The following is a 21,994-nucleotide window of genomic DNA, read 5'->3' as shown; positions in this document are numbered from 1 at the left end:
CCAGCGAGTAGACGCTCAGCCCGGACTAGGAGCCCAGCCAAGGCGCGAACTCTAAGGCCTGTGAATATGGGAAGGGCTTTGACCCTCCTAGGGGCTGGGGCTCCAGTGGGTGGGCCCAGCCTGGCGGGGAGGCCAGCCCTCAGCGGAGACCCTGGGTGAGGATAGCTTGGGTTTGTCCCCAGGACCCTGGAGAGCCATGGAAAGTTCAGGGCAGGTGAGGGACGTCCCCCATCTGGCGGTTTGGGACGGAATGTGTCCCACATGACTGACAAGGGGTGTCTGATACCCGCAGGGACACTAGCAGCGGGAACCAGGTGGAGGGCACCTTGCGAAGGCCACAGCCTTATTATTATTATTATTATTACTGATTTATGTATTTATTTATTTTTTTGAGACAGAGTTTCGCTCAGGTCGCCCAGGCTGGAGTGCGGTGGCTCCATCTCGGCTCACTGCAAGCTCCGCCTCCCGGCTTCACGCCATTCTCCTGCCTCAGCCTCCTGAGTAGCTGGGACTACAGGCGCCTGCCACCTCGCCCGGCTAATTTTTTGTACTTTTAGTAGAGTCAGGGTTTCACCGTGTTAGCCAGGATGGTCTTGATCTCCTGATCTCGTGATCCACCCTCCTCGGCCTCCCAAAGTGGTGGGATTACAGGCGTAAGCACCGCGCCCGGCCTTTTATTATCATTATTGAGACATGGTGTGGCTCTGTTGCCTAGGCTGGAGTGCAGTGGCACGATCTCGGCTCAAAGCAACCTCCGCCTCCTGGGTTCAAGCAATTCTCCTGCCTCAGCCTCCGGAGTAGCTGGGATTACAGGTGCCTGCCACCATGCCCGGGTAATTTTTGTATTTTTAGTAGAGACCAGGTTTCACCACGTTGGCCAGGCTGGTCTCCAACTCCTGACCTCAGGTGATCCACCCTCCTTGGCCTCCCAACGTGCTGGGATTACAGGCGTGAGCCACTGCTCCCGGCCCAGCTAATTTATTTTTAAATTTTTTATTTTTTATTTTTGTGCAAATAAAGTTTTTTTAAAATTTTATTTATTTATTTTTTTATTTTATTATTATTATACTTTAAGTTTTAGGGTACATGTGCACAATGTGCAGGTTAGTTACATATGTATACATGTGCCATGCTGGTGTGCTGCATACATTAACTCGTCATTTAGCATTAGGTATATCTCCTAAAGCTATCCATCCCCCCTCACCCCTTAAATTTTTTTGTAGAGACGAGATCTCACTAGGTTGCCTAGGCTTGTCTTGAACTCCTGAGCTCAAGCAGTCCTCCTGCCTCAGCCTCCCAAAGTGCTGGGATGACAAGCATGAGCCACCCAGCCTGGTCAGCACAACCTTGACCCCATAATCCCACAGCTGGAAGTGTACCCCAGGATGACATCCAGGAGGTTCCCCCAAAGTCCATCCTGCAACAGAGTTCCAAGATGTTTGGTCATCATGGAGTAATACACAGCGAAGAAAAAGGTGCTGCCATTTGCATAAAAAAAGACAAAAAAGGGAGGGAAAAAAATGAATAGGTCGGGCACAGTGGCTCATGCCTGTAATCCCAGCACATTGGGAGGCCGAGGCAGGTGGATCACTTGAGGTCGGGAGTTCCAGACCAGCCTGGCCAACATGGTGAAACCTGGTCTCTACTAAAAATACAAAAATTACCCGGGCTTGGTGGAGGGTGCCTGTAATCCTAGCTACTTGGGAGGCTGAGGCAGGAGAATCACTTGAGCCCAGGAGGTGGAGGTTGCAATGACCTGAGATTGCATCACTGCAGACTGGGTGACAGAGCGAGACTCTCTCCAAAAAAAAAAAAGAAGAAAGAAGAAAGAAGAAGAAGAAGAGGAAGAGGAAGAGGAAGAAGAAGAAAGAAGAAGAAGAAGAAGAAGAAGAAGGAAGAAGAGGAAGAAGGAAGAAGAGGAAGAAGAAGAAAGAAGAAGAAGAAGAAGAAGGAAGAAGGAAGAAGAGGAAGAAGGAAGAAGAAGAAGAAGAAGAAGGAAGAAGAGGAAGAGGAAGAGGAAGAAGAAGAAGGAAGAAGGAAGAAGAGGAAGAAGAAGAAAGAAGAAGAAGAAGAAGGAAGAAGAGGAAGAAGAAGAAAGAAGAAGAAGAAGAAGGAAGAAGGAAGAAGAAGAAGAAGAAGAAGGAAGAAGGAAGAAGAAGAAGAAGAAGAAGGAAGAAGGAAGAAGAAGAAGAAGGAAGAAGGAAGAAGAGGAAGAAGGAAGAAGAGGAAGAAGAAGGAAGAAGGAAGAAGAAGAAGAAGGAAGAAGGAAGAAGAAGAAGAAGGAAGAAGGAAGAAGAAGAAGAAGGAAGAAGGAAGAAGAAGAAGAAGGAAGAAGGAAGAAGAAGAAGAAGGAAGAAGGAAGAAGAGGAAGAGGAAGAGGAAGAAGAAGAAGAAGGAAGAAGGAAGAAGAGGAAGAGGAAGAAGAAGAAGAAGAAGGAAGAAGAAGAAGAAGAAGAAGGAAGAAGAAGAAGGAAGAAGGAAGAAGAAGAAGAAGGAAGAAGGAAGAAGAGGAAGAGGAAGAAGAAGAAGAAGGCAGAAGGAAGAAGAGGAAGAGGAAGAAGAAGAAGAAGAAGGAAGAAGAAGAAGAAGAAGAAGGAAGAAGAAGAAGAAGGAAGAAGGAAGAAGAGGAAGAAGAAGGAAGAAGAAGAAGAAGAAGAAGAAGAAGAAGAAGAAGAAGAAGAAGAAGAACAAGAAGAAGAAGAAGAACAAGAAGAACAAGAAGAACAAGAAGAAGAAGAAGATACAGACAGGACAGGCCCCTGAAGGGAAGCCCTGGAACCCAGAATGGGAGGAAGGCCCAGGAAGGTCTCTGGAGTTGCCTCCCTCTCTCACGAGTAAATGTTCAGGTCCATTCTTTGAGCATCTACCCTTACCGTGTGCCTGATGGATGGGGAAACCACGCATTCCCGACGCCCAGCTCCCCTGCCAGTCACTCCTGATACATCTCTCCATTGTCCTTTTTCCCCTCTTTGCACATTTATCTACAGGAATCTCACAGTGCACGCTTTTTTAAGTCCATCCAGTTTCTCATCCTTTTCTTTTCCCTCCTTACTCTTTCTTTCTTTCTTTCTTTCTTTCTTTCTTTCTTTCTTTCTTTCTTTCTTTCCCCTTCCTTCCTTCCTTCCTTCCTTCCTTCCTTCCTTCCTTCCTTCCTTCCTTCCTTCCTTCCTTCCTTCCTTCCTTTCTTTCTTTCTTTCTTTCTTTCTTTCTTTCTTTCTTTCTTTCTTGAGACAGCGTCTCGCTCTGTCGCCCAGGCTGGAGTGCAATGGCACAATCTCGGCTCACTGCAAGCTCTGCCTCCCGGGTTCACTCCATTCTCCTGCCTCAGCCTCCTGAGTAGCTGGAACTACAGGCACCTGCCACCACGCCCGGCTAATTTTTTGTATTTTTGGTAGAGATGGGGTTTCACCGTGTTAGCCAGGATGGTCTCAATCTCCTGACCTCATGATCCACCCGCCTCGGCCTCCCAAAGTGCTGGGATTACAGGCGTGAGCCACTGTGTCTGGCTTTTTTTTATTTTTTATTTTTTATTTTTTTTTTGAGACAGAGTAGAGTCTTACTCTGTGGCCCAGGCTGGAGTGAAGTGGACGGCTCCCTGCAACCTTTGCCTCCCATGTTCAAGTGATTCTTGTGCCTCAGCCTCCCATGTAGCTGGGACTACGGGTGCATACCACCACGCCCGGCTAATTTTTGTAGTTTTAGTAGAGATAGGGTTTTGCCATGTTGGCCGGGCTGGTCTCAAACTCCTGACCTCAAGTGATCCACTGGCCTTGGCCTCTCAAAGTGCTGGTATTACAGGTGCGAGCCACCGTGCCCAGCCTCCCTCTTGCTTTCATTTTATTTTATTTTATTTTTTTGAGATGGAGTCTCGCTCCTCGCCCAGGCTGGAGTGCAGTGGCACGATCTCGGCTCACTGCAAGCTCCGCCTTCTGGGTTCGCGCCATTCTCCTGCCTCAGCCTCCCGAGCAGCTGGGACTACAGGCACCCGCCACCTCACCCGGCTAATTTTTTGTATTTTTAGTAGAGACGGGGTTTCACCGTGTTAGCCAGGAAGGTCTTGATCACCTGTCCTCGTGATCCGCCCACCTCGGCCTCCCAAAGTGCTGGGATTACAGGTGTGAGCCACCGCGCCCGTCCCTTTCTTTTTATTTTAGAGATGGGTTTTCATCATGTTGCCCAAGCTAGTCTCAGACACCTGGACTCAAGTGATCCACTGGCCTTGGCTTCCCAAAGTGCTGGGATTACAGGGGTGAGCCACCACGTTGGCCACCAGGCCTAATTTTAGAAAAGAGTAAACTGAGGCTAAGCAGGGGAAGGGGTTGCCTAGCCGAGGCTCCAGGGCTGGGAGGGGCAGGTGGAAGGAAGGCTCGGGCAGTTTTAATTTCCGCCATCCTCTGCCTCCAAAAAGAACGTCCCCTCCCTCGTCGATGCCCAGGCCTTAGTTTCCCTGTCCGTGTCTCCTCGCCTCCCTGGGCTGGATTCCTGGCTCAGTCCGCAGCCCGGATCGGGACGCAGGGTTGTGGTTGAGTTTTCGACCCCTCGCCTAGGTGTCCCTCCTTCCCGGAGCTAGATCTCTGGGTGTAGGGATCGTGGCCGGCCCCGCCTCCCGCCTCAGTCTCCCCGTTCGTCCCCCCAGGTGCTGGATCCCGGCCCCGCCTGCCTCGGTTTCCCCGTTCGTTCCCTGTTGGCTGGATCCCCGCCCCGCGCGCCTCGGTTTCCCCGTTCGTCCCCCCAGGTGCTGGATCCCCGCCCCGCGCGCCTGGGTTTCCGCGTTCGTTCCCGGCAGCCGGGAGGTGGGTGCCCCCGCCCCGCCGCGCAGCCCCAGGCCCCGCCCCTGCCCGCCTCCGGGCGCCCGTCACTTCCTGCCCGGCCCGGTGAAGGCCCTGCCGGGCGGCGGCGGCGGCGACAGCGTGCGAGCCATGGTCGCGCTGGAGAACCCCGAGTGCGGCCCGGAGGCGGCGGAGGGCACCCCGGGCGGGCGGCGGCTGCTGTGAGCGCGGGCGGGCGGGGCGCGGCGGGCGCCGGGGGGCTGGGCTCCCTCCCCTGAGATCCTCTCCCCGCCTCCCCTCCCCTCCTTTCCCTTCCCTCCCCTCGTTCCCCTCGCTCCCCTTGCTCCTCTTCCGGGGCTTCAGCCTGTCCTGCCTTCCCTTCTCGCCCGCTGTGGACCCCCAGGCTGGGTGGGGGGTCTTCATTGTTACTCAGCGGGGACACCCTCCTGGCGCTCTGGGGGCTCGCTGGGGGAGGGGACCCGGGTCCAAGTCCCCACTTACCTGTTCCGCCCCCTACTCCCCGGTCCGCCCCCTAATCTCCAGTCCGCGCCCCACTCCCCGGTCCGCCCCCCCAACCCCCGGGTCCGCTACCCCACTCCCCGGGTCCGCCCCCCTACTTCCCGGTCCGCGCCCCCACTCCCGGGTTCGCCCCCCCACTCCCTGGTCCGCTCCCCCACTGCACTGGTCCGCGCCTCCATTCCCGGGTCCACCCCCTCACTCTCCGGGTCCGCCCCCCAACCCCAACTCCTCGGTCCGTGCCCCCACTCTCCGGTCCGCGCCCCCACTTCCCGGGTCCGACTCCCCCCACTCCCGGGTCCGACTCCCCCCACTCCCGGGTCCGCGCCCCCACCCCCGGGTCCGCCCCCCCACACTGCCCTGATCCACGCCCCCACTCCTGGGTCCGTCCCCCCACTCCCTGGTCCACCCCCCCACTCCCCTGGTCCGCGCCCCCATTCCTGGGTCCGCCCCCCAACTCCTCGGGTCTGCCCCCCAACTCCTCGGTTCCACCCCCCAACTCCCTGGTCCGTGCCCCTACTCTCTGGTCTTCGCCCCCACTCCCGGGTCCGCCCCCCAACTCCCCGGTCCGCCCCTCCAACTACCCCGGTCCGTGCCCCCACTCCTCCCCGTGTCCGCCCCCCCCAATCCCCGGTGCGTCCCCCAACTCCCTGGTCCGCCCCCCACACTCCCGGGTCCGTCCCCCCACTCCCCGGTCCGCCCCTCCAACTACCCCGGTCCGCGCCGCCACTCCTCCCCGTGTCCGCCCCCCCCCAATCCCCAGTCCGCCCCCCAACTCCCTGGTCCACCCCCCCCCACCTCCCCGGGGCCGCGCCCCCACTCCCGGGTCTGCCCTCCCCACTCCCCCGGCCCCGAGGTGCCAGCCATGGAGCCTCCCGCCAGAGGGTCCTGGGCCCCTGTCCGCGGGTCGGGGTTCACCCACGTGGCCATGCGCTCCAGCCTGGTCCCTGCCGCACGCCCGGCCCCACTCGCCCTCTGGGCTTGTCTGCGCCCCCTGCCTTTCCGGGCAGACCCGGCTCCTTGCTCTCCGTTGGGTAAATCCCTACAACCCTTGTGGGTTAAAACCTGGCAAGCGGGAGCCCGCGCGTCCTTCCCGGGGGACCCGGAAGCGGGGCGGTCTGTGCGGGGGTCAGCCGTGTGTCACCCCGGCCCGCACAGGGACCCGGGGACCCCAGGGTGCGCCCCTGGGGTCCGTGTTGGTGGAGGGCGAGGAGGCGGCGCGTGTTCCGTTCCTGCCTCCTCCGTGTGCGGACGGCGCCACCTGGGCAGGTTATTTCATGCTTCCATGCCTCAGTTTCCCCTTCTGTAAAATGGGATAGTAAGTGTGGCCTCTTCTCCGAGTGGTGGGGGTTACCTAGCTAGCACTGCGGCGGGCCCAGCAAACGGGAGTGTCCGTTGTCTCATTACTAATTATCGTTAATGTTTTATTGGTTATTTTAGTAGTATTAATATTTTGAGACGGAGTCTCGCTCTATCGCCCAGGCTGGAGTGCAGTGGCGCAATCTTCGTCACTGCAACCTCCACCTCCTGGGTTCAAGCGATTCTCCTGCCTCAGCCTCCCGAGTAGCTGGGATTACAGGCGCCCGCCACCACATTCAGCTAATTGTTGTATTTTTAGTAGAGATGGGGTTTCATCATGTTGGCCAGGATGGTCTTGATTTCCTGACCTCACGATCTGCTTGCCTCGTCCTCCCAAAGTGCTGGGATTACAGGTGTGAGCCACCGCACCCGGTCTTTAGTATTATTTGTATTTATTTATTTATTTGTTTATTTTTTGAGACAGAGTCTCACTCTGTCGTCCAGGCTGGAGTGCAGTGGGGCGATCTCGGCTCACTGCAAGCTCCGCCTCCCGGGTTCACACCATTCTCCTGCCTCAGCCTCCCTAGTAGCTGGGACTGCAGGTGCCCGCCACCACGCCCGGCTAATTTTTTTGTATTTTTAGTAGAGACGGGGGTTTTGCCGTGTTAGCCAGGATGGTCTCGATCTCTTGACCTTGTGATCCGCCTGCCTTAGCCTCCCAAAGTGCTGGGATTACAGGCGTGAGCCACTGCGCCAGCTAGTATTATTTTTAAGTGATGATTTATTACTATCATCGTTATTATGTTTATTATATCATCACTATTATCTCCACCCAGAGGCCATACCCATCTCTACAGAGGTGATTTGTATCTGAAGGAGAAAGGATGCGTCTTTGATTGGTTGATTGGTTAATGGATTGGAGACAGAGTCTCAGTCTATTGACCAGGCTGGAGCAGAGGATGCTTTTGTTTTGTTTTTGTTTTTGTTTTTCATATTAGAGACGGGGTCTTGCTAACTTGTCCAAGCTGGTCTCAAACTTCTGGGCTCAAGCCATCCTGCCTCCTCGGCCTCCCAAAGTGTTGGGATTACAGGCGTGAGCCACCGCACCTGGCCTAGTAGTATTATTATTAATACAGGGTCTCACTCTATCACCCAGGTTTGATCACAGCTCACTGCATCCTCCACCTGCGGGCTCAGGCGATCCTCCTGCCCCAGCCTCCCGAGTAGCCAGGACCACAGGTGTGCACCACCATGCCTTGCTTTTTTTTTTTTTTTTTTTTTTTTTTTGAGATGGTTTTGCTCTTGTTGCCCAGGCTGGAGTACAGTAGTGCGATCTCGGCTCACTGCAACCTCTGCCTCCCAGGTTCAAGCGATTCTCCTCCCTCAGCCTCCTGAGTAGCTGGGATTACAGGCATGTTCCACCGCACCCAGCTAATTTTGTATTTTTAGTAGAGACGGAGTTTCTCCATGTTGGTCAGGCTGGTCTCGAACTCCCAACCTCAGGTGATCCACTGGCCTTGGCCTCCCAAAGTGCTGGGATTACAGGCATGAGCCACTGCGCCCAGCCTGGCTAATTTTTTAATTTGTTGTAGAGACGAGGGTCTTACTATGTTGCCTAGGCTGGTCTCGAACTCCTGGACTCAAGGAATCCACCTGCCTTGGGCTCACAAAGTGCTGGGATTACAGGCGTGAGCCACTGCACCCACGTAACGTCTCCTCTAAGGGGGCCTTGAACCACCTGGTGTGGGCATTTACCCTCAAAATGGGCTCTTCTTCCTGGGTCTTCTGTTTTTTTTGTTTTCGGTGGGGGTTGGGGGGACGGGGTCTTGCTCTGTCACTCAGGCTGGAGTGCAGTGGCGCGATCTCAGTTCATGGTAACCTTCGCCTCCCAGGTTCAAGCAATTCTCCTGCCTCAGCCTCCTGAGTAGCTGGGATTACAGGCATGTGCCACCACGCCTGGCTAATTTTTGTAATTTTAGTAGAGACGGGGTTTCACTATGTTGGTCAGGCTGGTCTCAAACTCCTGACCTCAGGTGATCCACCTGCCTCGGCCTCCCAAAGTGCTGGGATTGCAGGCGTGAACCACCACGCCTGGCACCCTGGTCTTGAAGCCCAGGGGTAGTGACTCCTATGTAACTATGTAAATACACTCATGTTTCCGCTCTCAGCCATCAGTCTCTGGGTGTTTACCTGCCAGCTGTGTCCTGGTGGGGGGTTGGGGACTGCTGGGGGCCGCCGCAGTCTGCCCCACCCCAGGCTGAGTCACCTCCGCCCTGAGCCCTGGCTTCCTGATGCACAAGTCGGTTCCTCTCTTGCTGTCTCTAGTGGGTTCCTGGGGGAGGGACCAGTGCTGGGAAAGGTGTGTTTTTGCCCGAGGGACTGAGGGTTCACAGTTCCCCTCTCAAAATCTGCAAGGAGTAGAATTGGGAGTGGCCAGGAGGCCTGTTCCCCCAAACTCCAGCAGCTCCCCAGCTTGGGCTGCTCCCCTCCTCTGTGGACACACATCCTCGAGCCTTCAGGGTCCAGGAAGCCTCAGATACCCCCGCTGGGTCCTCAGTTTCCTCGTCTGTAAAGTGGTCTTGTTGAGTGGTGTGGGAAACAGATGAACCAGCCCTTGGGAAGTGTGTCAACAGAAGTTTAGTTATTCATTCAACAAACAGGCAGTGAGCGCCGCTGTGGGCCGGTCACAGGCCAGGACCGGGGGGCGGCGGTGGGCGGGGGGCGGACCCTGTCTTGTTCTGTGGGCCTAGTGAGCTAGTGATTAAGGAGCAAAGAAGTAAATGGGCCGGCTGGGGCCAGTTGGTTTCCAGAGCTTCCTGGTAAGGCTGACTGGGCTAGGTGGGGGGCGGGGCCGTTCCTGGGGGTGGTGAACACAGAGCTGAGGCTGGAATGAGCAGGTGCATCAGGCAGAGACCGGGGCTCCCTGAGTTTGGAGCACTGTGAGGAGGGGCCTGTGGCCGGACGTGGGATTTTTTTTTTTTTTTTTTTTTTTGAGACAGTCTCATTCTGTCACCCAGCCTGGAGTGCAGTGGTGTGATCTCGGCTCACTGCAGACTTCACCTCCCGGGTTCAAGTGATTCTCCTGCCTCAGCCTCCTGGGTAGCTGGGACCACAGGCGCGCACCACTATGCCCGGATAATTTTTTTGTATTTTTAGTAGAGACGGGGGTTTCACCATGTTGGCCAGGCTGGTCTCGAACTCTTGGCCTCAAGTGATCCACCTTCCTCAGCCTCCCAAAGTGCTGGGATTAGAAGTGTGAACCCCTGTGCCCGGCCAGGCATGGGGATTTTGATGTGGTCTTCCTGTTCCTTCCATTTCTGGAGAGGAGTGTCGGTGACTCCCAGGCCCCACTGTCTACCCCAGAGGCCAGATGTTTTTTTGTTTTTGTTTTTTTTGGAGACAGAGTCTCGCTGTGTCACTCAGGCTGGAGTGCAATGGTGCGATCTCAGCTCACTGCAACCTCCACTTCCCAGGTCCAAGCGATTCTCCTGCCTCAGCCTCCCAAGTAGCTGGGACTACAGGCGTGCGCCACCACTCCTGGCTAATTTTTGTATTTTTGTAGAGACAGGGTTTTACCATGTTGGCCAGGCTGGTCTCCATCTCTTGACATCATGATCCGCCCGCCTCAGCCTCCCAAAGTGCTGGGATGACAAGCTTGAAGATGTTTCTTAATTTCCTGCTGGAAACTGGTTGAAGTCAGCCAGCTCCATCTGATGGTGGGACTCGATTTCCAGTGCTCAGCTCAGCACTAGAGACCCAGGGGAGGGTGGCGAGCCCTCAGATACCCAACGAAACAGGCGAAGGCCCTCGTGTTGCAGTGCTAGGCCAAGGGGGAGCCAGGCCTGGCCCTGGGATGCTGGGGAGCCATGGGCTGTGCTGGAGCAGGGGAAGGACCAGGCAGGTCCTTGTGGGCCTGGAGGAGAGGCCTGTGGGGCTTTGGTATGAGGGGTGGTGAGGGAAGCAGGGTAGCTCTGGGGTTCTGCGTCAGACCCAGGTTCACATCCAGCTCTTTGCATTGTCTGGGTGGTGACGGGGGATAGCCCCACCTCTCCAAGCCTCAGATCCTTCATCTGTAAAATGGGGTGATACCAGGCCCCTTGCTGGGAGGGCTTGAGCTGTGTCACCGAGCCCCACCCCCTCTGACTTCCCCGAGGGCTCCCCTCGGATGTCACTTCTGTTATCGGTCCTGTCCAGCTGCTGGGGTGGAGAAGTAGGCCCCGGGGCCTCAGGGGGGGCTGTGGGTGAATCTGGGGCATGGGACAGAGTGCTCCGGCCTCAGGGAGGCAGCTTCAGGCTGATCCAGCTTCAGAGACGCTTGCTTAACATGACCCTGTATTCCCACTGAGTACCCGTCTTTGCAGCAATGGGAGCTTGGGCGGTGACTTTGTGCCTTGGTTTACAAATCTGTATAATGGGGGCCGGGCGTGGTGGCTCATGCCTGTAATCCCAGCACTTTGGGAGGCTGAGGCAGGCGGATCACTTAAGGTCAGGAGTTCGAGACCAGCCTGCCAACATGGTGAAACCCCGTCTCTACTAAAAATACAAAAATTAACCAGGCATGGTGGTGGGCGCCTATAATCCCAGCTACTCGGGAGGCTGAGGCAGGAGACTCGGTTGAACCAGGGAGGTGGAGGTTGCAGTGAGCAGAGATGGCACAACTGCACTGCAGCCTGGGCAACAGAGTGAGACTCCATCTCAACAAAACAAAACAAAAAAACCCCAAATCTGTATAATGGGCATCAAAGTAATAGCACTTGCCTCCCAGGGGACAGCACAGGTGACAGGAAATGAGCCCAATGTGGGGAAAATACTCAGTCCAGGGACACTTATGATCAAAAGCAGTGTGACATGGCTGAGGGGTGAGTTCCCCATCATAGAAGGAAAACAAGCAAGTGGCAGCTGAGATGAGGGGAATTCATCCCAGGCCCTTTTGGCTCTGAGTACCCCTCCCAAACCAACTTGTTCCCACTTTTTGAGAGGGGGCTGAGGTTAAAGGTTGCAGGATGAGCCGGGCACGGTGGCTCATGCCCATAATCCCAGCACTTTGGGAGGCCAAGGTGAGCGGATCACGAGGTCAGGAGATCCAGACCATCCTGGCTGACACGGTAAAACCCCATCTCTACTAAAAATACAAAAAATTAGCCAGGCGTGGTGGCGGGCACCTGTAGTCCCAGCTACTCGGGAGGCGGAGGCAGGAGAATGGCGTGAACCCGGGAGGCAGAGCTTGCAGTGAGCTGAGATCGAGCCAGTGAACTCCAGCCTGGGCGACAGAGTGAGACTCTGTCTCAAAAAAAAAAAAAAAAAAAATTGCCGTCTCTACTAAAAATAAATAAAAAATTAGCCCGGCATGGTGGCGGGCGCCTGTAGTCCCAGCTACTCGGGAGGCTGAGGCAGGAGAATCACTTGAACCTGGGAGGCAGAGGTTGCAGTGAGCGGAGATCGCACCACTGCGCTCCAGCCTGGGTGACAGAACGAGACTCTGTCTCAAAAAAAAAAGGGGGTTTCAGGGTGAAGCTTCGTAGCTGGGGTTCACACCCTGGGCTGAGATTCCAGGACCTGCCCTGCTAACACCACAGCCTGGCGAGGAGGCAGTTTCGGAGTTGCCAGGCTTGCCTGGGCCATTGAGTTCTGAGCACCTGGTCCAGGGTGGAAGCTTGACCCGTGCCTCTGCCTGCAGGTCCCTATTGGTGGGTGCTTGTGCATATGTGAGGTTTTTGTTCTGATGACTTTTCATAGATTTTTGCCACAGTCTGTGGAGACTGTACTGTTTATCTGCCCGTCCCCTTCCCGCTTCAGGCAGCCCTGGGTCTCCTCACCTTGCTTACTTTTTTTTTTTTTTTTTGAGACAGAGTCTTGCTCTGTCGCCCAGGCTGGAGTGCAGTGGCGCGATCTCGGCTCACTGCAACCTCCACCTCCCAGGTTCAAGTGATTCTCCTGCCTCAGCCTCCCGAGTAGCTAGGATTACAAGTGCATGCCACCATGCCTGGCTAATTGTTTTTTTTTTTTTTTTTTTTTGAGACAGAGTTTCACTCTTGTTGCCCAGGCTGGAGTGCAACGGCATGATCTTGGCTCACCGCAACCTCCGTCTCCTGGGTTCAAGCAATTCTCCTGCCTCAGCCTCTCGAATAGCTGGGATTACAGGCATGCGTCACCATGCCCGGCTAATTTTTGTATTTTTAGTAGAGACTAAACATGGGGGTTTCTCCATGTTGGTCAGGATGGTCTCGAACTCCCGACCTCAGGAGATCCTCAGCTTCCCAAAGTGTTGGGATTACAGGCATGAGCCACTGCACCCAGCATACTTTTTTTTTTTGAGACCAAGTCTCGCTCTGTTCACCAGGCTGGAGTGCAGTGGCACAATCTTGGCTCACTGCAACCTCTGCTTCCCAGGTTCAAGCAATTCTCCTGCCTCAGTCTCCTGTGTAACTGGAATTACAGGTGCATGCCACCACGCCCGGCTTATTTTTTGTATTTTTAGTAGAGACGGGGTTTCACCATGTTGGCCAGGGTGGTCTTGAACTCCTGACCTCAAGTGATCCACCTACCTCGGCCTCCCAAAGTGCTGGGAACACAGGCGTGAGCCACCACGCCGGGCCACTCAGCTTGTTTACTTTTGATTGAGATGTAACAGCTGGTCTGTAAAGTGCACAGACTTAAGGCTTGAGGACTCTTTACATGTGTGTGGACATGAGCATTGCCCTCATTTCTGACCCCCTTGACTGCATTTTTTTTTTCTTTTTTAAGACAGAGTCTTGGTCTGTCATGCAGGCTGGAGTGCAGTGGTACGATCTCATCTCACTGCAGCCTCCACCTTCTGGGCTCAAGTGATCCTCCCGCCTCAGCCTCCTGAGCAGCGGGGACCATGATGTTGCCCGGGCTGGTCTCGAACTCCTGGCCTCAAGCTGTCCTTCCTCCTCACCTTCCCAAAGCTCTGGGATTACAGGCATGAGCCACTGCGCCCAGCTTCCCTCGACTGAATCTTGTCTCAACTGGCCTAGAGTTTCCTAGCGTTTTCCAGTCTTTTGGGTGTTGCAGGGGTGGGGTGGGTTGCTTTTAATTTTTGTGTTGGGAACTCTGGATGCTATTAGGGATTTTGGACTGTGGGCTCTCTTGGAATCACAGAATTTTTATTGAGGATTGATTTGGTGGTTATTTTTCTGAGCGTCTCCTGCGTACGAGGGTTGGCTGTGAGTGCCCGCGGTGGGGGTTACAGCCAGCCAGCAAACCCGGGCCGCCTGTGCAAAGGTCCGAGGCGGGACTGGAAATCGTGTCTTGGAAGCAGCAGCGGCCAGGAGGTGCCACTGTGGGGTTGGAGCAGAATGTGTTTCAGGCGGGGTGGAGTTAGGAGATAAGGGTGGAGCCGATCCTGGTACTCCCAGACCCTGGAGGCCATGGTCAGCCCTGTGGTGTGGGGGTTTGTGAGCCCAGTGGAGCTAGCGTTACGGTTTTTTGTTTGGCTTTTGAGACAGACTCTCGCTCTGTCGCCCAGGCTGGGGTGCAGTGGGGCGATCTCGGCTCACTGCAAGCTCCACCTCCCGGGTTCACGCCATTCTCCTGCCTCAGCCTCCCGAGTAGCTGGGACTACAGGCGCCCGCCACCACGCCCGGCTAATTTTTTATATTTTTAGTAGAGACGGGGTTTCACTGTGTTAGCCAGGATGGTCTCGATCTCCTGACCTCGTGATCCGCCCGCCTCGGCCTCCCAGAGTGCTGGGATTACAGGCGTGAGCCACTGCGCCCGTCCTGTTCGTTTTGAGACACGGTCTTGCTCTGTTGTCCAGGCTGGAGTGCGCGGTATTGCAGTCACAGCTCACCGCAGCCTCAAACTCCCCAGGCTCAAGGGATCCACCCACCTTGGGCTCCCAAAGTGCTGGGATTACATGAGCCCCCACGCCCAGTTTGTGTGGTTTTTCCTTGCCAGAAAAGTCCCCATCCAAGAGGCCCCCCTCACCGGCCCGCTTCCCGGGTGCCGGGTGGCTGCGCGGCGCGCTTACCCCCACCCCGTCCAACCACCCGCTTCCCGGGTGGCTGCCTATTCCCCCCACACTGAGTGGCTCGGCCCTTGGATTCTCGGTGGGAGGCCCAGCTGTGACAGCTAATCCATCTCCACAATTAATGCCATTTGCTCCGGCCAGGCCGATTAGCTCTGGGGGGTGCCGCTGCAGCCGCACTCTCCTCCTGGCCCTGGGGACAGGGGACATTAAGGGGGGTTTGGGGGGGGCTGAGGCATCACCTTGAGCTTCTGGGGCTGTTTCCTGGCTCCTCTGCTGCTGGGAGTGGGGGATGCAGATAAAATCAAGTTTCTTGACTCTCCGTTTCTGAAGGAAGCCGTTCACATCCCAAAGGCTGTGGGCCTTGCTGGCTAACACCCTGAACACTGGGGTTGGGGGTGGGCGGTAGCTTTTCTTGGTCATTCACCTGCTGTGTGACTTTGGGCAAGTGTCTTCACTTTTCTGAGCCTCGGTTTACTAATCTATCATCACAGTTTTTTGGTTTTTTTTTTTTTTTTGAGACAAGGTCTTACTCCGTCGCCCAGGCTGGAGTGCGGTGGCACAATCTCAGCTCACTGGAGCATCTGCCTCCTGGGTTCTAGCGATTCTCTCACTTCAGCCTCCTGAGTAAGCTGAGATTACAGGCGCACGCCACCACGCCTGATTAATTTTTGTATTTTTTTGGGGTAGAGACAGGGTTTCACCATGTTGGCCAGGCTGGTCTTCAACCCCTGACCTCAAGTGATCCACCCACCTTGGCCTCCCAACGTGCTGGGATTACAGGCATGAATCAATGTGCCTGACCTAATTTTTTTTTATTTTTTTGGACACAGTCTTGCTCTGTTGCCCAGGCTGGAGTGCAGTGGTGCCATCATGCCAACCTCGACCTCCTGGACTTAAGTGATCCTCCTGCCTCAGGCCCCTGAGTAGCTGGGACTACAGGCATGTACCAGCACACCAGTTAATTTTTTAATTATTATTTTTTTTTTGTAGAGACAGAAAAAAATAATAGTCTTTTTTTTTTTCATAGTCTTGCTATGTTGCTCAGGCTGGTCTTGAACCCCTGAGCTCAAGTGATCCGCCGGCCTCAGCCTCCCACAGTGCTGGGATCACAGGCATGCGCCACCACGCCCAGCCCGTCTTCACAATTGTATCTGCTTCCTGGGTGATGTGAGGATGAAACAAAATAGGATTTTAAGGGCCCAGGACTTCACACACCGTAGGGGTGAGCTCTCCATTGCTGGGAGAAACCAAGCGGGCCATGGCTGTGGTAGGGCCCTTCTCGGAGATCCTGGCCGGCCTTGGCCCTGAGGACCACCCCTGCCCCGGCCCACAGGCCCCTTCCCAGCTGCCTGCCTGCCCTAGCCAGCTCCCAGGTGAAGAGACTCTCGGCTTCCAGGCGGAAACAGCACTTCATCAACCAGGCAGTGCGGAACTCAGACCTCGTGCCCAAGGCCAAGGGGCGGAAGAGCCTCCAGCGCCTGGAGAACAGTGAGCAGGGGTCGGGAGGCGCCTCCTGGGGGCTCCTGGGCCTTGTAGAATGGCGTGCATATTGGTGTTATCTGTTACCCCTCCCATGAGCTGTGCCTGGGCGGGGCTGGGGACCCAAAGAGGTGTCAGCTGTAGGCCGGGGGACCATATAAATAGAGCCAGACACAGGCGCCCCCTGGACTCTTGGATCAGGGCTGGGTAGGAGGGCGCCCCGGGCATTGGAGCTGGGGCTTTAAAGGATATATAGGAGTTCGACAATCCAGAACCTGGGGTCTAGGTGGTCTCTGTACCTTCTGGGGAAGACAGTTGGAGCATGGAGGTGCGGAGGCTGAGATGATAAAAAAGGAGGAAGGCTAGTTCTTGGGTCCCCATGGTGCCTGGGGGTCCCCAAATGCCACCCCGGCCCAGAGAGCATCTGTTTCCACCTAGCCCAGTACCTCCTGACCCTGCTGGAGACAGACGGGGGCCCGCCTGGCCTGGAGGATGGGGACTTGGCACCCCCTGCATCACCAGGCATCTTTGCCGAGGCCTGCAACAACGCCACCTACGTGGAGGTGTGGCCCCCGACCCCCTCGCTCGCTCCACACGGGGACCCCGGCAGTTCTCCTACGGCCAGGCCATCGCCTGTGCCCGTCCCCCGCCAGAAGCACCCGCCCACTTCTGATCTCCTAATGAAGGCCCCTTAGTCTCCTTCGGGGTCCCCAGTCCAGGCCAGAATCCCCACCCCACCCCACCCCTGGACCCTTCGAGCTCCTGGACTCACCTGCCCAATACGTTTGGGAACCCTCCAACGATTGCAGGAGTGTTTCACGTCAATCCCCCCCACGCCGAGACAGCTGGGCCCATCCCGGTTCCCCGCTTCCCTGCGCTCAGCTCAGGGCCCGACACAAGCAGCGGCCCCTCAGTGGACAGAGGTGACCGCAGGAGCGCGTCCACGTGCTTGGCGGCCTTACCGTGCCCATTTGCCCGGGGATGTCAGCCCAGCCCCAGCGTCTCATGGCAAGCCTGCCTCCCTGCCTCTCTTCCAGGTCTGGAACGATTTCATGAACCGCTCCGGGGAGGAGCAGGAGCGGGTTCTTCGCTACCTGGAGGATGAGGGCAGGAGCAAGGCGCGGAGGAGGGGCCCTGGCCGGGGGGAAGACCGGAGGAGAGGTGCGGGCCTGGCTGGGGCGGGTGTGGGTGGGGCCAGGGCATGGATGGGGGCGGGGCCTGGGGTGGGTGGGGCCGGGACGGGGAGGGGGGCAGGATATGGATGGGGTGTGGGCGGGGCCTGGAGTGGGTTGGACCTAGTGTGTGGGTGAGGCCAGGGTATGGATGGGGACAGGGCAATGGGGTGTGTGGGGCCAGGATGGGGTGGGTAGGGTATGGATGGGGCGGGACATGGAGTGGATGTGGCCAGGATGTGGGGACAGGATCTGGATGGCAGTGGGTAGGGGCGGGGCCTGGAGATGGATGGGGGTGGGGCTAGCTGGCTTGTGTGGGCCTGGAGTGGGTGGGGCCTCATGTCTAGCTGGGGTGAACATACAGGTGAGGGTAGGGTCAGCTGGATGGGTTGGGGTCAGGGCCTCGTGGGGGTAGGGTCTGCTGGCTGGGTGGGGCCACAGTATCGTTGAAGGTGTGGTTTGGTGGGCAAGAGAGGCCAAGGCACAGATGGGCGTGGTCTTCCCTGGGTGGGCGTGGTCTGGCAGGTGGGCAGGGCCAGGACGAGCGCCCCTTGTTCCCCCACTCCTGCAGAGGACCCCGCCTATACACCCCGCGAGTGCTTCCAGCGCATCAGCCGGCGTCTGCGAGCCGTCCTCAAGCGCAGCCGCATCCCCATGGTGAGTGCGGGATTGCCGGGCCTCCCCTTTCTACCCGCCTGGTCTTTTTTGAAGGCCCGTTTCCCAGGCACAGGTTCTCACCCGGTGCAGGTCGTGTCAGGGGAAACAGGGCAGGATACAGACAGCGGCACCAGGGCCCTGAGTAGGAGGGCGGGGGCAACGAAGGCGGGCACTGCAGGGTGTGTAGGAGTTTCCTCCACGGAAGGCACAGGCAGGAGGTGGCATGGTGGCCTCAGAGACACTTAAGCAGCCTCACGTGGTGGGTCAGAGGTCATGTTTGAGCCCAGCGCTGTGGGCTCCTGGGGGCCCTGGACCTCCCTGGCCCCCCACCCGCAGGTCCCGCAGTTCCCTGACCACCGGGCCGCTCTCCCCAGGAAACGCTGGAGACCTGGGAGGAGCGGCTGCTTCGGTTCTTCTCCGTGTCCCCCCAGGCCGTGTACACAGCAATGCTAGACAACAGGTAAGGGGGGGCGGCCAGGCGAGCGGACCCTCCCAGGCTGCGGCCAGGTGGGCGGACACCCCACGCTGCGGCCCCTGCACGGCGCTCACTGCCCGTTCCCCACAGCTTCGAGAGGCTTCTGCTGCACGCTGTCTGCCAGTACATGGACCTCATCTCGGCCAGTAAGTGCCGGTGGCCCCCAAGACCCCAAGTTGGCCAGCTCAACCTGGGAAAGTGGCCAGGGTCCCAGGGGCCTGGTTCCTCAGAGTGGGGCTTGGTGGGGAGGTGGGGAAGGGGGCTGGAGTGGGGACGCTACGAACTCAGGGGTGGCAGTGGGACCCTGCCTTGAATTCACCAGAAGCTCCCTGCATATGCGGCCCCACGCAGGGTGACCGCAGACACAACCAGGCTGCTGGACACAGACACGCCTCCATCTACATCTTCGGGGCCCGGGGTGGGGGTGATGAAGCCTGGATTTGAGGGACCTCCCTGAGCCAGAGATAAGATGGGGGGACGCAGTGTCTGGAAGGTTGGCATTTAACTCTAAGGCCTCCCACATACCACACGTGGGACCTCAGGCGAGACCCCCTACTGGCCCCTGCGTTCCACTTTTCCAACGGGGCGCAGTCTCAGAACTCACCCCCGTAGTGAAGGTCTGCAGGCGCCGCCGGCCCCAGGCACTCCATCTGGTCCTGAGCCTGTCACACCTGTCTCTGCCACCCGCCTGGAGTTGCCGAGGCGACGGTTTCCATGGCAACCGGACGATGCCTCCCTCTGTTCCGTCTGTGGGAGATGCAGCCCCCATGCCTGCCTCTGCTCAGAACATCCGGCCTTGGCTGGGGGTGCGGGGCTTGGAGCTTGGTGGGTGTGGAGCTGTGGTCCTGACGCGGAAGAGGAGGGGTCCCAGCAAGATGGGGAGTACAGCACGGGGGTCCCAGGCAGAGGGACTGCTGAGGCGCGGAGCTCACATGGGACATGGCTCGTTTTTTTTGTTTTGGTTGGTTAGGTTTGGTTTTTTTGAGACAGAGTCTCATTCTGCCGCCCAGGCTGGAGTGCAGTGGCGTAATCTTTACTCACTGCAACCTCCACCTCCGGGTTCAAGCGATTCTCCTGCCTCAGCCTCCCAGTAGCTGGGATCCCAGGTGCCGGCCAGCACGCCCAGCTAATTTTGTATTTTTAGTAGAGGCGGGTTTCTTTTTTTTTTTTTTTGAGACCAAGTCTTGCTCTGTCACCCATGCTGGAGTGCAGTGGCTCGATCTCGGCTCACTGCAAGCTCCACCTCCCGGGTTCACGCCTTTCTCCTGCCTCAGCCTCCCGAGTAGCTGGGACTACAGGCGCCCGCGACCACGACTGGCTAATTTTTTGTATATATATATATATATATATATTTTTTTTTTTTTTTTTTTTAGTAGAGACGGGGTTTCACTGTGTTAGCCAGGATGGTCTCGACCTGACCTCGTGATCCGCTCGCCTCAGCCTCCCAAAGTGCTGGCATTACAGGCTTGAACCACCGCGCCCAGCCCTAGAGACAGGGTTTCACCATGTTGGTCAGGCTGGTCTCGACCTCCTGACCTCAGATGATCCTCCTGCCTTGGCCTCCCAGAGTGCTGGGATTACAGGCATGAGCCACTGCGCCTGGCCAGGTCATTCATTTTTCTGCAGTGAGGGGGAGATGGGGAAGGGGAGGCAGGTGGGAGCTGGACCACTCAGGACCTGGGTGCCTCAAAGCCACCTCTGCAGGGCAGGGAGCCTGAGGGGAGGCCGGACACTCCGCCAGGCAGGCGTGTGAGTGGCCATGCGGCCTCAGGCCCAGTGCGTTTCAGGGTCCCCATCCGCACAGTGGAATGAGTGCCAGCGGGGAGTGAGATGGGCCCGAGGAGAGTGCTCCTGTAGGGAGCCTTAGGTATTCTTGTGAGCCAGGCTCCCGGACCCGCGGGCTTAGGGCCAGCCAGGCCGCGGTGACCAGCTCACACCAGCTGGCGGTGACCTCCCTGGGAAGAAGCGAGGGCGGTGCAGGTCCGAGGCACCTCTACCTGCGGCGGCTCCCAAATTCCTCCCGTTCTTGCCCCGCTGGTCCCTTCTGCAGGTGCCGACCTGGAGGGGAAGCGGCAGATGAAGGTCAGTAATCGGCACCTGGATTTCCTGCCGCCGGGGCTGCTCCTGTCCGCCTACCTGGAGCAGCACAGCTGATGGTGGCCCCGCGGAGACCCCGCTGCCACCTCACCCAGCCATCAAGCCCTCCGATACCTTCGGCTAAAATATCTTTCATATTTTTAGAATTTGTCCTCGGAAACCTTTTTCGCTTGGGGTGGTCTCTCTCTCTCTGCCCCCTCCTCACGCAGCTCTTGGCAGTCAACAGACGCTGGCGGCTGGGGCTGCCCATGCCATCCCAGCTCCAAGCTTCCCACTCTGGGACTTGTGTTTGGGTGGGGAGACCTGACCTGGGCATGTTCCTGTTTCTTCATCATTGAGCTTTTCTGGCCTGGTCTGAAGCTCAAGTGAGGAGGGGGAGGCTGGGTTTTTATCACTTTTAATGAATTTGGTGTGATTTGTTGTAGATTTTTAAATTTCCCTTTTGGAGAGAAAAACCAAAAAAACTCGCCCCACTGGTAAAACGTGGATCTTGGTCCCAGCCCCTGCTCAGCCCCTCCCAGTTTTTAGCTTGAATGAGGGTGGGGTCTCTGGGACCCTGCCCCTCATGCCAGAAGCATCTTGTGTTGTATATGTGTGCGCGCGTGTGCCCTGAGACCCAGGACAGAAGCCACGGTCCCAAGAGCCGGTTTTGTCCTCGTCATTCTGCGTGTCCTCCCCCACGCCACCTGTGTCGGGGCTCAGGGTCTCCTGCTTTATATGAGCCCCCCTCCTTTCCTCCCCTCCTTTATGCTGGGGGTCCAGGACTTCCAGCCAGAAGCCTCTGCCCTTGCACTACCTTGTCTGTCCCCCCGTCCCGTGTCCCCTCGTCCCCCAGCCTGACTCCTGCCTGATAGCTCCTGTGTCCCCATGCTGGTCCTCCCGGCCCAGGCTGCAGGAGCCAGGCTGGGGGGCCTCCCCACCCCCTCGCTGCGTGTGGGTAATTGTGTTTTGGGGGAAAGTGGGGAATTTAATAAATTTCTGGTGCTCTGGGCTCGGGCTATGTGTGTTTTTCTTCGGGACAGGGCCGGGGGCTTAGTAGGTCCTGGCCACCAAGGGCTGCAGGTGCCCCCCTGGCTCCTCTGCCCTTGGTTGCCTGGATTCAAACCCTGGCTCTGCCACATGCCTGCCCTGTGACCTTGGGTGAGTAGCTTGTAGGAGTGCCTTGGGGCCCCTGTAGACCTTGGGTGAGTGGCTTGTACGAGTGCCTTGGGGCCCCTGTAATGGAGGGTCTCACACAGTGGGCTTGAAACGACAGAAGGCCAGTGCAGTAGCTCACGCCTGTGATCCCAGCACCTTGGGAGGCCAAGGCAGGAGGATCGCTTGAGCCCAGGAGTTTGAAACCAACCAGGGCAGCATAGCAAGACCTTGTCTCTACAAAACATGAGAGAAATTAGCAGGGTTGGCTGGGCGTGGTGGCTGCTCACACCTGTAATCCCAGCACTTTGGGGATGCCGAAGCGGGTGGATCACAAGGTCAGGAGTTCAAGACCAGCCTGACCAACATGGAGAAACCCCATCTCTACTAAAAATACAAAATT

The 21,994-nt window shown here is 57.1% G+C and overlaps 1 protein-coding gene across 1 annotated transcript; it reads left to right on the top strand.

Moving 5' to 3' along the window:
• The first annotated feature begins 4,852 nt into the window (after window positions 1-4,852).
• Window positions 4,853-21,447, top strand: R3HDM4 (R3H domain containing 4). Its single transcript, XM_055371010.2, has 8 exons — window positions 4,853-4,990; window positions 15,911-16,065; window positions 16,495-16,619; window positions 17,094-17,217; window positions 17,800-17,885; window positions 18,260-18,345; window positions 18,451-18,506; window positions 20,411-21,447. The coding sequence occupies exons 1-8, from the start codon at window positions 4,920-4,922 to the stop codon at window positions 20,512-20,514; spliced, it is 807 nt and encodes a 268-aa protein (XP_055226985.1). The 5' UTR covers window positions 4,853-4,919; the 3' UTR covers window positions 20,515-21,447.
• Window positions 21,448-21,994: the final 547 nt, after the last annotated feature.

The sequence above is a fragment of the Gorilla gorilla genome, chromosome 20 (genome assembly GCF_029281585.2).
Source record: "Gorilla gorilla gorilla isolate KB3781 chromosome 20, NHGRI_mGorGor1-v2.1_pri, whole genome shotgun sequence".
NCBI classification, from domain to species: domain Eukaryota; kingdom Metazoa; phylum Chordata; class Mammalia; order Primates; family Hominidae; genus Gorilla; species Gorilla gorilla.
The sequence above is the reverse complement of the archived record's forward strand: the minus strand, read 5'-3'. Positions and strand labels throughout refer to the sequence as shown.